This window comes from Oncorhynchus clarkii, chromosome 12 (genome assembly GCF_045791955.1).
Source record: "Oncorhynchus clarkii lewisi isolate Uvic-CL-2024 chromosome 12, UVic_Ocla_1.0, whole genome shotgun sequence".
Classification (NCBI taxonomy): Eukaryota; Metazoa; Chordata; class Actinopteri; order Salmoniformes; family Salmonidae; genus Oncorhynchus; species Oncorhynchus clarkii.
Window position 1 is genome coordinate 44,019,104 of NC_092158.1, and position 15,550 is coordinate 44,034,653.

The 15,550-nt window shown below is 42.0% G+C and overlaps 1 protein-coding gene across 2 annotated transcripts in view; it reads left to right on the forward strand.

Annotated features, from left to right (window-relative positions):
- Nucleotides 1-13,691, forward strand: part of LOC139422047 (opioid-binding protein/cell adhesion molecule-like) — a 391,772-nt gene extending 378,081 nt beyond the window's left edge. The window contains exons 6-8 of one of the 2 annotated variants that reach the window (XM_071173184.1): nt 462-582; nt 9,247-9,398; nt 13,148-13,691. In XM_071173184.1, the coding sequence (XP_071029285.1) occupies nt 462-582; nt 9,247-9,398; nt 13,148-13,251 (377 nt within the window). In that variant the 3' untranslated portion in view covers nt 13,252-13,691. The remainder of the gene's footprint in view (nt 1-461; nt 583-9,246; nt 9,399-13,147) is intronic. The other variant, XM_071173183.1, reaches the window with a different exon arrangement.
- The last annotated feature ends 1,859 nt before the right edge of the window (nt 13,692-15,550 follow it).

Consider the following 15,550-nt stretch of genomic DNA (forward strand, 5'->3'; position numbering starts at 1 on the left):
TTAAGAGCTTGCTGGGGTAAATAAATTAATTTAAGAAGCCTTATGTTAGTTTAACATGCAAGCTAGCGTGTACATTGGTATCAACAGAAAACATATTGAAGGACTTCACAGATTATTCAGGATAACAGATACTTCATCTGTTTGAAACAGTTCAGTTTGAAGGACAGAAAATGAATGGTTATCAGGTAGGTAGACACAGCAATATGACATCATTCACAAAAGCATCATTTCAATCTTTCAAGACTGCAAAAACATTTCCAATGTGCACCATCCCGTGAGGCATACCCACATTAGGAAGACCCAATAGTGTCCGTCTTGGCAGATCAGAATGTTGTTGTTGATTTCTGTAAGCAGAAAGTTGCCCAGCTGTCTGTGATGATGTCATATTGCTGAGTTTACCTTTAATGATAAAAATGGATATGTACCGCTATAAAACTAATTTAATGTCATGCATCCTACAGACGCTCCCTTCATTTCCAATGCCAGGAGTACAGGTACCCCAGTGGGCCAAAAAGGGGTGCTCCAATGTGAGGCCTCTGCTGTTCCTGGGGCAGATTTTGAGTGGTACAAAGAGGACCGCAGGTAAGTCCTTAAAATATATATTTACAATTTTTAATCTCAATATCAAATCATTTCTGGTTGACAATTAACCTTTTCACCTGTGAGTACCAAATATCTCTAACGGTCGCCCCAGCGTGACTTGTTTTATGCACATGATTTCAGGACAATTAACACGCGCTGCCTGCTAATTCTCTATAGGCTATGTTTTAACTTGTGAATTTAAAATTATTTCTAACAAAAAAAAATGTAATAGAATTTTATTGAGATGTGTTCCGCCTCCTCATTAATTCACATTAAGTAGCCCATTTCAGGGAATTTATTCTTGAACCTTTACTTAGCCGGACAAACTTCTCTCTTTGAGAGCCCAAGCACTTCCACAGTGTTTCCACAGATCAAGTATGCAGATATTTGCGCAGTCTTGCACGAACTGGAAAATGTTCTGTCTGGCTCCTGCATTTCCTTCATTGTTGTCTTCCTTATAATTAATCATTTTGGACATGTGTGCGTTCCTATCAAAGTAAGTGCCTTATTTTCTGTATATCGTGTAGCATACTGTAGAATATGTATATGTGTACAGTACCAGTCAAAAGTTTGGACACATCTACTCATTCAATGGTTTTTCTTTAGTTTTACTATTTTCTACATTGTAGAATAAAAAAATGCAACTAGGCAAGTCAGTAAAGAACAAATTCTTATTCACAATGACGGCCTACACCGGCCAAACCCGGGTCAATTGTCCCCTACGGGGACTCCCAATCACAGCCAGTTGTGATACAGCCTGGATTCAAACCAGGGTGTCTGTAGTGACGCTTCTGCACTGAGATGCAGTGCCTTAGACCGCAGCGCCACTCGGGAGCCCAATAATAGTGAAGGCATCCAAACTATGAAATAACACATATGGAATCTTGTAGTAACCAAAAAAGTGTTTAAAAATTAAAATGAATTTTAAAAAATTCAGAATGGCACAAATTTCCCGATATCAGGGTACTCATGTCAACGTGTTTGCTTTCAGAGCATATTTGATCCCAAATTATAAGGGGGAGCGATACCCCAATATATTTGATATTTTTATTTAAAAAAAAATATTTTAATTTTCAATTAACCGGTGGGCCTTGTTAAAAGTTAATTTGTGGAAATTCTTTCCTTCTTAAATGCATTTGAGCCAATCACTTGTGTTGTTACAAGGTAGGGGTGGTATACAGAAGATATCCCTATTAAGTAAAAGACCAAGTCCGTATTACGGCAAGAACAGCTCAAATAAGCAAAGAGAAACGAGAGTCCATCATTACTTTAACACATGAAGTATGACGACTCAGGATAAGACCCAAATGGATACAGTTCGAATAACAGATGTTTATTAAAAAATAGGGGGCAGGCAAACGACAGGTCAAAGGCAGGCAGAGGTCGTAGTCCAGGGCTAGGGAGTCCTTGATGTAGGTCTCCATAGCCTTGGTCCCCAGACCCGACGGTGAATACAGTCGTCACCGGGGTGGTGTGGTGCCCAGGAGAAGATAAATCCCACAGTCATAGGGTCGATGCGGATGAAACAAAGAGGCCCGGGCCTTACTGAAAACCTCCCGGAGGTCCTGGTACTCTGCGGGAATGGCGGAGAGGTCTGAGGCTACTTCTGAGCCCACACGAAAATGTCCAGGGGCATGCTGCGCCAACTTCAGGCAATTGGCGTGGCAGAATGGGCTCTAGGCCATGATAGCACCAGCAGTCCAGTCAATGAGGGGATTGTGTCACTAGAACCAAGTGAATCCCAATACCACGGGAACTTGGGAAGACTTAATAATCATGTATATCATGTATATAATCAACTGTATAGCCTCGCTGTGGTTCCCTGACACTTGCAGGTTGATGGGAGTGGTATTGTGGGCCGCAGAGTCGGTGAGTACCGGGAGAGATTTTGACTGGTTCCCCCAAAGCAGGATGGCATGCAGAGGGGTGTGAGTAAGGGGAGAAGGAAAGTTCTCCGTATGGCCCACCAGAGTACTCGCACCTACCAGTGAGCTTGATCTTTTAGTGGACAGGTAGACACGAAATGACCATTAGTCCCGGAATACAAACAACTCTTCGTATTGTCTGCATAAACGTTCAGCTGGAGACAACCTAGCTCTGCCTATTTGCATCGGCTCGGGAAGATGTGAATTGGCAGATTCTGGAGACTCTCGGGAGAACTCAGGTAGCCTTGGATTGTCTCAGAAACGTAGACGTCGGGGACTTCTGGGATGCCTTGGAGGAGAGGTGGAATCCTTGGGCGGGCGAGGGGGACCGGAATTGGACCTCCTCTCCTTCCTACGTTCCCGTAGCTGCCCACTGATCTAGATAGTCAAGGCGATTAGCGATGAGCGATTCGACATCTGTCAGCAGTTCCCGGGCTGCGAACTGGTCCTTAACTTCCTCCGATAATCCGTGTAGGAACGTGTCGTACAGGGATTCTGGGTTGTAGGCACTCTCGGCAGCCAACATGGGGAAATTCCCTGGATAGTCTGCCACACCTGCAGGAGTCTTGCTGAAGCTCGAGTAACTACCGGGCAGCCTCTCTCGCGGAAAACGGAGAATCTAAAACCTTCTTCACCTCAGCCACAAACTCCTCCAGACTGAAGCACACGGCAGACTGTTGTTCCCACACTGCTGTAGCCCAGGAAAGAGCCCACCCGGACATCAATGTGATAAGGTACGCTATCTTCGAGCGGAAGGAGGAGGGCTGCAGCTCGAAGATGAGCGAACACTGAGAAGGAAACCCCCAACAGGTTCCCAATTCTCACGCAAAATGTTCCGGGGGAGTTAAGTGGGGTTCTTGGGAAGCCAGGGTGGCCGGGAAAGACGCACTGCTGACAGCCGGGTTACTGAGGTTACTGTCGTGATAGGCTGCCTAACAGACAACCTGCGGAATTGCTCCATCAATGTAATAAACACACGGTCATGGCATTCTGCAAAGGTCTGGAAACCTTCCATGAGACCATGAAGCAATTCCTCGTGCCTCCCAATAGTGGCTCCTTGGGAGGAGACGGCATTGCAGAGCTGGTCCGAGTCTGCTGGGTCTGTCATGGCCAGATCGTACTATCACGACTCAGGATAAGATCCAGATGCAGACAGTTAGAATAACAGACATCTGTTGTAAAACAGGGGGCAGGCAAATAACAGGTCAAGGGCAGGCAGAGGTTGGTTGTCCTCGGCAGAGTCCGTAAGGTACAGAGAGGCAGGCAGGCTCAGGGTCAGGGCAGGCAGAGGTCAGTAATCCAGGGCAGTGTCAAAAGGTACGAAATGGCAGGCAGGTTCAGGGCAGGCAGGATGATCAAAACCAGGAAAACTAGAAAAACAGGGGTTCAAGAAAACAGGAGTACGAAAAACACGCTGGTAGGCTTGACGAGACAAGACTAACTGGCCACAGACAACCAAAGAACACAGGTATAAATTCACAGGGGATAATGGGGAAGATGGGCGACACCTGGAGGGTGGTGGAGACAAGGACAAAGACAGGTGGATCAGATCATGGTGTGACGTGAAGGTCAATGCGGAAAATGTGAAGAACTTTGAACGTTTCTTCAAGTGTGGTCGCAAAAACAATAAAGCGCTATGATGAAACTGCCTGTCATGAGGACCGCCACAGGAATGGAACACCCAGAGTTCATTAGAGTTACCAACCTCAAAAATCGCAGCCCAAATAAATGCTTCACAGAGTTCAAGTAACAGACATATTACAACATCAACTGTTCAGAGGAGACTGCGTGAATCAAGCCTTCATGGTTGAATTTAAGCAAATAAACCACTACTAAAGGACATCAATAAGAAGAAGTGACTTGCTTGGGCCAAGAAACACGATCAATGAACATTAGACCGTTGGACATTTTTGGTCAAAATTTCAGATTTTTGGTTCCAATCGCCGTGTCTTTGTAGGTGAACGGATGATCTCTGCATGTGTAGTTCCCACCCTGAAGCATGGAGGAGGAGGAGGTGTAAGGGTGCTTTGCTGGTGACAGTGTCAGTGATTTATTTAGAATGTCGTCCCATCAGGTTTGCGCTGTGGGACTATCATTTGTTTTTCAACAGGCCAATGACCCAACACACCTCCAGGCTGTGTAAGGGCTATTTGACCAAGAAGGAGAGTGATGAGGTGCTGCTACAGAGGACCTGGCTTCCACAATCACCCAACCTCAACCCAATTGGGATGGTTTGGGATGAGTTGGACCGCAGAGTGAAGGAAAAGCAGCCAACAAGTGCTCAGCATATGTGGGAACTCCTTCAAGACTGTTGGAAAAGCATTCCAGGTGAAGCTGGTTGAGAGAATGACAAGTGTGTGCAAATCTACTTGAAGAATCTAAAATCTAAAATATATTTTGATTTGTTTAACACTTTTTTTGGTTTCTACATATTTCCGTATGTGTTACTTCATAGTTTTGATGTCTTCACTATTATTCTACAATGTAAAAGAAAAACCCTTGAATGAGTAGGTGTGTCCAGTTTTATTAAAATGTTTTCAAGTACTGGTGAAAATAATGCATTCAGATGATTGCAGAGATTGTAATGGACACCTATGATGTGTGTAAAATACTTTTTTGAAGGTTGTACTGATTATAATGGCCTAATGTTAAGCTATTTTCCAGCTATGTGTGGTGCCATGTTTGTTGACATTATACAATACATTCTGCGTGTCACATACACTTCTGTCTGACCAAAGATGTTATAATGAGGTGAAGGAATGGTTCAATTATCTTTCAAGTAAACTTCCGGAAGTTAGCCATCGTCGGATTACTTTTGTTTTTTTAAAAGTGTTTTACTCAATTATTTCAATCAATAGTGAGCTTACCAGTGATGTGATGAATTATAAATTGTAATTGCTATTAGCTAATTCATATTGTGGTTTCTGTCAGCTGAGAATGATCTAAATATGACGGCTTGTGTTATGTCAATCTTTCCTCATTTAGCACAAGGTCTAATGTAGCCTACATTTTCCGGTTTTGAGGATTCTGCATGCTGTCTTTACTTCTGTGAATGTCTGAACATTGCATCCAAAAATAAACTAGTCACATTCAGGACAAAACTTTGCAAGGACTGTGTTTGTGCAAAATGTTTCTGTGAAAACACAGTGCGGCTAGCTCAAGTGCTGACTGTTGTGTCAATCGAAACTTGACATTCTAAATAAGTGTTGTAATCACACTGGTTTGAGCGTACGTTGCAGGGACAACTGTAGATGATCACACTCGTTTGTTGGTACGTGTGAAAAGGTTATGTACCTTACTGTGATAGTTATTTTTTATAAAAATGGCCAAAAAGAAACAAAAAAGAGCAATTTCTCGCAAAGAGCAATTTCTCAAGCAACAATTTTGCTAGGACTGTCTGGACTTGGTCTGAGTGGAGAGGGAAAAACTCTCCACTCAGAGAGTGGAAAAATAGTTGATATTGGCAGAGAGGTTTGGAAGTGTATTTCTTATTCATCTAGTAACTATTATAAACCGGGTAGTTTAGATACTGGATGCTGATTGGCTAAAGCCACATTTAGCTGTGGGTATGTGAGCTTGTATACCACGTTTAGCCTTTTCATTTTGATATCATTGCGCCTTTCACCTTGATAAATTGGCTACATCAACAATTGTTTGACATGCCCATGTAGAAAATAAGAGTTTAGATGAACTTGAGAGAAACAAGTACAATGTGAAACAAACAAAGTGGGCTCTTACCTGCTTCACTGACGGGTGTGTGGAAAAAGGGATACATTTTGAGTTTGGGAATACAACAAAAAAACGGAGCTGAACGACATCCTACAGGACTTTTATGGTTCAGTCAGGAACATGAATGGCGAAGAACATGAGATTAGCAGCTATGCTGGACACAGAGCTGGTTTGAACCAACATATCAAAGATCCCCCCTATCAGTTTGGCATGGAATATACAGAAGGACACCGAATTCACAACGAGCAACAATGTGTTTGTCGACGTAAATACAAACGTGAGGAAAGAGGCACTTGACAAAGCTGCCCACCACACAGCCATAACTGAAAAAGACATGCAGCTCATCAAACAATCCAAGGTTCTGGACACTGAAACACCTGATGGTTTGGTGAAGAAAGTATGGTTTGATGTTCAACTTCATTTTGAGCAAACGGGTGAAGGAGGGAAACCGTCTGTTGAAACCTGACTCATTTGATATATGTACAGACGAGAACAGCTTACAGTATGCGACTCTCTCGTTCAACAAACCCACAAAAAAAACACAAGGGCCTGCAGGACAAGAACAGGGAGAGTGGACAGGGATACATGTTTGCACTGCCGGGTGATCCCCTCTGCCTGATAGCTACGCTTAAGTAGTATCTGTCCCTCCATCCCTCCGTCGCCCCTGCGTTGTACCTCCTCCCGAAACGGAAAGCAGTGAATGGATACATATGGTATGTAACTGTTAGCTAGCTAGCTAAATGAATTTTACCCTGACAATATAACTGGTAGCTATGTCGGCCCAACTATTAGCTAACATTATTTTCTTTTATATCTTTCAGGTACATCAAAAAGCCGATGGGAGTCGCAGATTTACACAAACCACTGCCTCCGAACCATGAGAAATAATGTCTGTCAGTGGACACAGATCTGAAACCTATCTTCAAAGTTACTGGATACCAAATCTGGAAGCGACGAAGCGGTGAAGCACTATTCTCTCTGACAACAAAGCAGCAACTTCCCCAACTAGAAGAATGGCATCCATTTCCAGCAGCATGGATCCAACAAACAACAACATGGGCAAGGCAATAACAAACAATAACGCGGGGCAATTTTTTCATTCATGCACAATAAAAGGCATCATTCAGATCAACATTAATAAATAATTGCTGTTTGTTAGTCACTCGAGAAGTGGCGCTAATGCTCTGTTTTTGCATACATTTAATGAAAACGTACTAGCTAGCCTGTGGTTATGTTGCATAGCAACCAGTCTAGCAACGAGACTACTTTTTCTGGCGTAATGTATTTATTATGAATTTATTTATTAAAACAAAATGTTCAATATAGATGTGTCTTTCTTTGCCTTACTGTGTTGGCAAATGGTTTTTAAAAGCAAAAAGGCACCTCGGGGGTTAGTGGTATATGGCCTATACACCACAGCTAAGGTCTGTATCCAGGCACTATCCAGAACATCCCTTAGTCGTGGTATATAGGCAGTGGTGTAATGTACTTAAGTAAAAATACTTTAAAGTACTACTTAAATATTTATTGGGGGTAGCTGTACTTTACTTTAATATTTATATTTTTGACAACTTTTACTTTTACTTCATTCATACGTCATTTTTTTATTAAGGTATCTTTACTTTACTCAAGTAGGACAGCCGGGTACTTTTTCCACCATTGTATATAGGCCATATACCACACCCCATGTACACCCATCAACAGGCTGACATTTCAGGAGGTCTTTTCAAACAGCTCATACACTAAAAGGGCATTGTCATGCTTTTCATATTTCACAGTATTTTTCCAACATAGTCTGGAAATGCATATAACAGAGGAATTCATGTTTTTGACTGCACTGGGCATTTAAGGGTCTCAGCCTTTGTTGATTGTTAGGAGATTTATATCCCCCAGCTGTTTTCATTTTCCACAGGCGATATTTAATTTTGTATAATTATAATTTACAATTCAAATTACTTTACTTTCTTTGGACGAGAACCATCATGGCCACCAAAGTCGACTTGTGTTTGTTTTTGCATAATTTGTTTCTGTCAATGGGCTGCTTTGCTTGGACAACCTCTGAGAAAGTATAGTTTTTAAAAATAATAAATCACTGCACTATCTTGTTTCGAAACGAACCGGCACAAGCCAGTGAAGTGTGGGGAATATTAGTGATGGAGCCAAATATTTTTTTTACACAATGCAGATTGTTGTACAGCGATCCAGAGCTGTCGTCTCAGCATGACCCAATGAGCTGTGTTCAGTATTAGGGCTCTAGAGACTTATTTCAGAAGTATTTTTGTCGATGTAAGTTCCCGAGACTAATAGTCTTTACCTAGCAGCCATGCTTGTGCTAAGCCCTTCTCAAGGACATACACATACACCAGTGGAGAATGCTGAGGGGAGGATGGCTCATAATAATGGCTGGAACGGCACAAATGGAATGGCATTAAACCCACGGAAAACGTGTGTTTGAAGTATTGGATACCGTTCCATCTATTCTGCTCCAGCCATTACCACAAGCCCATCCTCCCCAATTAAGTTGCCACCAACATCCTGTGACATACACAAATACCTACACAGCAATGCACTCAAACTGGACTGGATTATACTGACATTGTTTACAGACTACACCAAGGGTTTCAAACATACGAGCGTCCAATCTAGGGGATAAACTCAATATTTTTTTAAATGACTTAAACCAAATCGAAACTGTTTAGAAATGATAATGGACTGTCCAGCTTGCTAATAATAGCTAGACAGTCAGGGGAGAATAGAAAATTACCAAAACAATTAGTAGAAAGCTATTTTTTGCTAATATTGATGGCAAGGAAATGCGGCCCCCGGGGCAAAATTTATTTCACACCCTTGGACTACACCTTCACACCATATCCCCCAATGGGTCAAATTTGATTGAGATAAGATGTAGCTTTTAACTTCACGTCTATAGGGATTTTCTTATGGATAAACATATACAGTAGATATGGGATTCCAGTACCAATATTCAAAGAACGTATTTTCTTCTTTACAGACTCTTCAATGGACTGAATGGGGTTAAGATAGAGAACCAAGGTAAACAATCCATGCTAATGTTTTTGAATGTTTCTGAAGAGGACTACGGAAACTACACCTGTGTTGCCCTGAACACCATGGGGATCACCAATGCAAGTATAATCCTCTATGGTAAGACTGCCTTACTGTTACTGTTGAAGTACTATATCGGTTTAATAATGTACATGTTTTTGTGTTATTGTGTGCACTGGGGATGCAATTATAGGAATTGAAGATGCTATAGATTAAACACAAAAGTATGTGGACACATGCTCGAAATCATGGGCCTTTGCTGCTATAACAGCCTCCACTCTTCTGGGAAGGCTTTCCACTAGATGTTGGAACCTTGCTGTGGGGACTTGCTTCCATTCAGCCACAAGAGCATTAGTGAGGTCGGGCGCTGATGTTGGGCGATTAGGTGTGGCTCGCAGTCGGCGTTCCAATTCATCCCAAAGGTGTTCAATGGGGTTGAGGTCAGGGCTTTGGGCAGGCCGGTCAAGTTATTTCACACTGGTCTCGACAAATAATTTCTGCATGGACCGCTCTTTGTTTACAGGGGCAATGTCATGCTGAAACAGGAACGGGCTTTACCGGGCCACAAATTTGGAAGCACAGAATTGTCTTGTATGCTGTAGAGTTAAGATTTCCCTTCACTGGACCTAAGGGGCCAAGCCCGAACCATGAAAAATAGTTTAGAACTCAGTATTGAGTGTTGCAACTGAGGACAGAAGATTTTTACGCTCTACGAGCTTCAACACTCAGTGGTTCCATTCTGTGAGCTTGTGTAGCCTACCACTTTGCGGCTGAGACATTGTTGCTCCTATAAGTTTCTACTTCACAATAACAGCACTTACAGTTGACCGGGGCAGCTCCAGCAGGGCAGAAATTTGATGAACTGACTTGTTGGAAAGGTGGCATCCTATGACGGTGCCAGTTTGAAAGTTACTGAGCTCTTCAGTTCGGGCCATTCTACTGCCAATGCTTAGCTATGGTGATTGCATCGCTGTGTGCTCGATTTTATACACCTGTCATCAACGAATGTGGCTTTTGTAGGCTATATAGAAATAATGACACTCAAACTTAAAATCATTAAACATAATATTAAGGATTTATATCAGCCGAATCAAGGTTTAGATGACATCACATATTCCTGTGTTTGATCTTCTAATACAGCTGCATGGGATTTCTACTAATGCATCCAATGGCAATGTCTGCGATAGGTATAATGCCTGGAGCCACTTGTGGATTTGACAATTACGATGCAGTTACACCTCCGACATTCCCTAAACAAAAGCACTGATATGCTATGCAGTTGTCGGTTACCGCAGGTTAACTTGGATCTGATTGAATAAAATCTAATTTTATTAGTCACATGTGCCGAATACAATAGGTGTAGTAGACCTTACAGTGAAATGCTTATTTTCGAGACCCTAAACAACAATGCCGTTAAAAAAATATGAATTACAATAGGAAATAAAAGTAACAAGTAATTAAAGAGCAGCAGTAAAATAACAATAGCAAGACTATATACAGGGGGGTACCGGTACAGAGTCAATGTGCGGGAGCACCGGTTAATATGTACATGTGGGTAGAGTTCTTAAAGTGACTATGCATAAATGATAACAACAGAGAGTAGCAGCGGTGTAAAAGAAGGGGAAGGGAGGGGCAATGCAAAAAGTCTGGGTGGCCATTTGATTAGATGTTCAGGAGTCTTATGGCTTGGGGGTAGAAGCTGTTTAGAAGCCTCTTTGACCTAGACTTGGTGCTCCGGTACCTCTTGCCGGGCGATTGGAGAGAGAACAGTCTATGACTAGGGTGGCTGGAGTCTTTGACAATTTTTAGGGCCTTCCTTTGACAGTGCCTGGTATAAAGGTCCTGGATGGCAGGAAGCTTGGTCCCGCACTACCCTCTGTAGCGCATTGCGGTCGGAGGCCGAGCAGTTGCCATACCAGGCAGTGATTCAACCAGTCAGGATGCTCTCGATGGTGCAGCTGTAGAACCTTTTGAGGATCTGAGGACCCATGCCAAATCTCCTGAGGAGGAATAGGTTTTGTTGTGCCCTTTTCACGACTGTCTTGGTGTGCTTGGACCACGTTAATTTGTTGGTAATGTGGACACAAAGGAACTTGAAGCTCTCAACCTGCTCCACTACAGCCCCATTGATGAGAATGGGGGCGTGCTTGGTCCTCTTGTTCCTGTAGTCCAACATCATCTCATTTGTCTTGATCAAATTGAGGGAGAAGTTGTTGTCCTTCCACCACACGGCCAGGTCTCTGACCTCCTCCCTATAGGCTGTCTTATCGTTGTCGGTGATCAGGCCTATCACTGTTGTATCATCGACAAACTTAATGATGGTGTTGGAGTCGTGCCTGGCCGTGCAGTCATGAGTGAACAGGGAGTACAGGAGGGGACTGAGCACACACCCCTGAGTGACCTCTGTGTTGAGGATCAGCGTGGTGGATGTGTTGTTACCTACCCTTACCACCTGGGGGCAGCCCGTCAGGAGGTCCAGGATCCAGTTGCAGAGGGAGGTGTTTAATCCCAGGGTCCTTAGTTTATTGATGAGATGAGATGAGGGCACTATGGTGTTGAATGCTGAGCTGTAGTCAATGAATAGCATTCTCACATAGGTGTTCCTTTTGTCCAGATGGGAAAGGGCAGTGTGGAGTGCAATAGAGATGGCATCATCTGTGGATCTGTTAGGGCGCTATGCAAATTGGAGTGAGTCTAGGGTTTCTGGGATAATGGTGTTGATGTGAGCCATGACCAGCCTTTTGAAGCACTTCATGGTTACAGATTATCTACAGAATGCAGTTACACTTCCGACATTGCCTCAACAAAATTAATTATATACTATACAGTTGCTGGTAACTGGGGGTTAACGCTGATCTGATTGAATCCTGGCCTAAATGTAGATTTGTCTGTTTGGTGGGGTATAAAGCAGACACATACTGTACATATTGTTTGTCAGTGGTCTTATTCATAGTTGTGGGGGGAAAATCCACAGGGAACCAAACTTGCAGTTTTGTAATGTAGAGTAAAGCCATTAATAAATTAATTGGAACATTGTTGACGTGAATAGGACAAAAAGCACCAACTTCTTGATTATCTCTAGAGGCATATCATGTGAATGAGCTGAGCCTCTTTGGATTCAATAGCTATTGAGAGAATACAATAGCTCAGTATACAAATTTGTTGAGTCATAGAAAACTTCTAAAACTCTTAGGATAGCATTACAGTTAATCCACAGTGTATTGTCAACTTTTCCTTTGAATGCAGTTCCAGCAGTTTACAGAGAGTAACAAACTTCAACAAAAACACATATTAAGAAGCAATTTTAGCCATCCTACACTATTCTATTCTCAATGTTATAATCATGAATATCTCCTCTAGCCTCAGTTGTGCTCCTCACTTCACATGCCAAGGTATTTGGGGAATGTTGTTTGTTTTGTACTGCATGTTTCTTTTTGATCATCAAAGGGTATAGAATACCCTGTCATCTCTGATATGAATGATGGATTTGTGTTTAAATAGCTATTTGAGTTCCTGGCTATGCTTTGTTAAGATGGTCAGTGTCTAATGGAGCATATGCTCAGTTTTCAAAGGTCCTATTCAATGTGCAGGAGGAATGCATCTTGTTGGTTCTTTACCTAACGTTACTGCTGATGATGACCTCTTTCCAGTCCTCCTTCCCCTAGATTACTTTCCAGGAAAAGGCCCTAAAGCCAACATCCAATTTAGTTGTCAGTTAAAGCCAATAGATCCCACACTTTTTTTAGCTGTGGAGGGGGGGTAGACACAGTAAGAGAGCTAAGTGGGGTAAGCACTGTCTCTTTAGATGCCTTACTGTGAAGTTAATATCAAAATATTTTTCCCCACAGGCCCTGGGACCATGATGCACGATGTGAACAGGGCAGCACTGTCGCCCCACTGCTCGTTCTGCCTACTGCTGACTGTTTTCTTTTTGTTCCTACTCAAGTTTTGATGCAACACAGGCCATCATCAGCTTCTATCAGCACTGAAAAACAACAAGACTCTTGGTCCCAGAAGAAGAAATGGAACAAAAGGAACCACCAATAACATCGTTGGTTTGCTCTTCTTTTTGGGGGGTTTGCATTGGCGGTATGTCTTCTTTTGGACAAAAACCAGAAGACGGGACATATCTAGGAGGGTGGGGAGGGAGAGGGTCGACCTGGAAGCTGATCTGAGGTGATGGTACTACCAAGTTTGTGTCACTCCAACCTTTTGTATGTAAAAAAGGGGAAACAAAAAGTTAATGTAAGTGTTGATAGTTGACTGGTTTTGCCCAAATATTGAGGTGTACATTCAGATTACTGGTGTGTCCTGTCCTGTTTGTTCTCTGTACAATAACATAAGCTTTTTTAAAGTAAATTACAAAAAAATAAAACATGCAATGTGATTGTTCATTTTACTGTATTTTTACAGTTGTATGCAACAGAATAATAACAAAAAACAACCATTCAATATAAACAATGTCAACTTCAGTGGCAGAACAACACAATATCAAATATTTAAGGATTATTTGTGACAAATGAAGTCCATACACAGCAAAAAAGCACTGTTGAAGCATAAACAGCACTGACACAGTTTTTGGGGTTGTCACTGAGAACAACTGCATAGTCAAAGACAAATGATGACAGTGCTTTTTAAGTTGTCTGAAATTGCTTTTTAAGTTGTCTGAAAACGCCTTTTTAAAAGGAAGTTTTGAGACAGACAAGACTGATATACACAGGCAGAAATGTGCAAAGAAAACAGTTTATTCACTGCACAAGTGATTTGTTCTCTCACTGACTACAGTGACATCCCATAATCCCATTTAGCTAATGTGGGTGTCTACGAACATACCGCAAACGGTAAAGTAAAAACAACATGATTCCAACAGGATACATGTAGAAATGCGTCCTCCGCTCCCCACTACAAGAAGTGAAGAGAAATTAGTCATTGAGTGTCATTGATCAAATGTTCTGATCTCTCTTTAAATGGCAAAACCTTGCAGAAAACAAGAGAGTATAAACCCAGAAGTCATTCTAGCCCTCTGCATTGACCAGGGATTGAAAAATTGTGAATGTCTGTTGGTTTGTGTCCTTTCACTGTTTCAGGCCCTATTCAAATAAACATTGAAACTGGTGTGCATATTGGATGTGTATATCTGCATATCTATTGAACAGACACAAAGGTTTCTGATTTAGGAACAGTTTCCAAATGACGTTGCCTGATTACCTAAATTACTGTCACAATCAATTCTAAACAATTCTGCAAAGAGCCTAGCAGAAATTCACTGAACCACGTTCATTATTTCCTCTAGTTTAGAATGTTTCTCATGTACTTTACCTGCATGGTTAACTGTTTGATATAGCCAGGGCCGGCTCCAGGCATAAGCGGTCGCTTAAGGACTCAGGCTGCTAGGGTGCCCCAGAACAGCAACAACAAAACACTTTTTTTTAAGGAACTCGGGGATCTCAACTTACTGTTGAGAGTTAAAATAGTAGAATACACAAGGTGCAAGTATGAAATTTGGTTGTGCATCAGAATTTTTTAAATCTCCATTAGCCATGTCAGCCAACCATTTTTAGATCGGTAAATTAGTCTAGCCAGCTATCTACACTTGGAGTAATCATGGCTGAACACCGACCAGGCATTAACATCATTAACATGGCATAAGTTATGGCAAATTGTGGAGACCTGCAGGAAATTAGCTTTAAAACTGAAAAAAGTATCTCCACCCCATTAGCTGTAAAACTGCCCCATGGCAAAATGTGTGGAATTGCAGGAAATGTACTTTAAAACATATATTCCTGTTGAGTCCATCAACATGTCAGCTGAAGATAAAGTTTTACATTGTCAATAAATTAGGAACTGTAAAAACAAAGTCCTTAGTCCTTTTGACTATGTGACACATTACTTCCCATGATGGCCCACACAACATGAAACAATAACATACAAGTGTAGGAGGAGGCTTTGAATCCAATTAAGATCACATGCGTATCAAATGCAGGCTCTAAAGTTCTTTCATTATAAAATGTCCAGTGAAAAACAATTAATTTGCCATAACAAATGTAGCTTGCCATTTGATCACTACATTTTTTGCCCTGACCCCAGTGTTCTATCAATCAGAGGGTTGAATAGTAAAGGGTGAGGATCGGCATGTCCCCTGTATCGCTATCAACTCTATCTATTTGGGGGGCTCAAGCTGTTATGTCTTCTCCTTTTCTTTCAAATGAATAAGAACCATTCAATGTCACAGCTGTCACTTCTGATCAGCC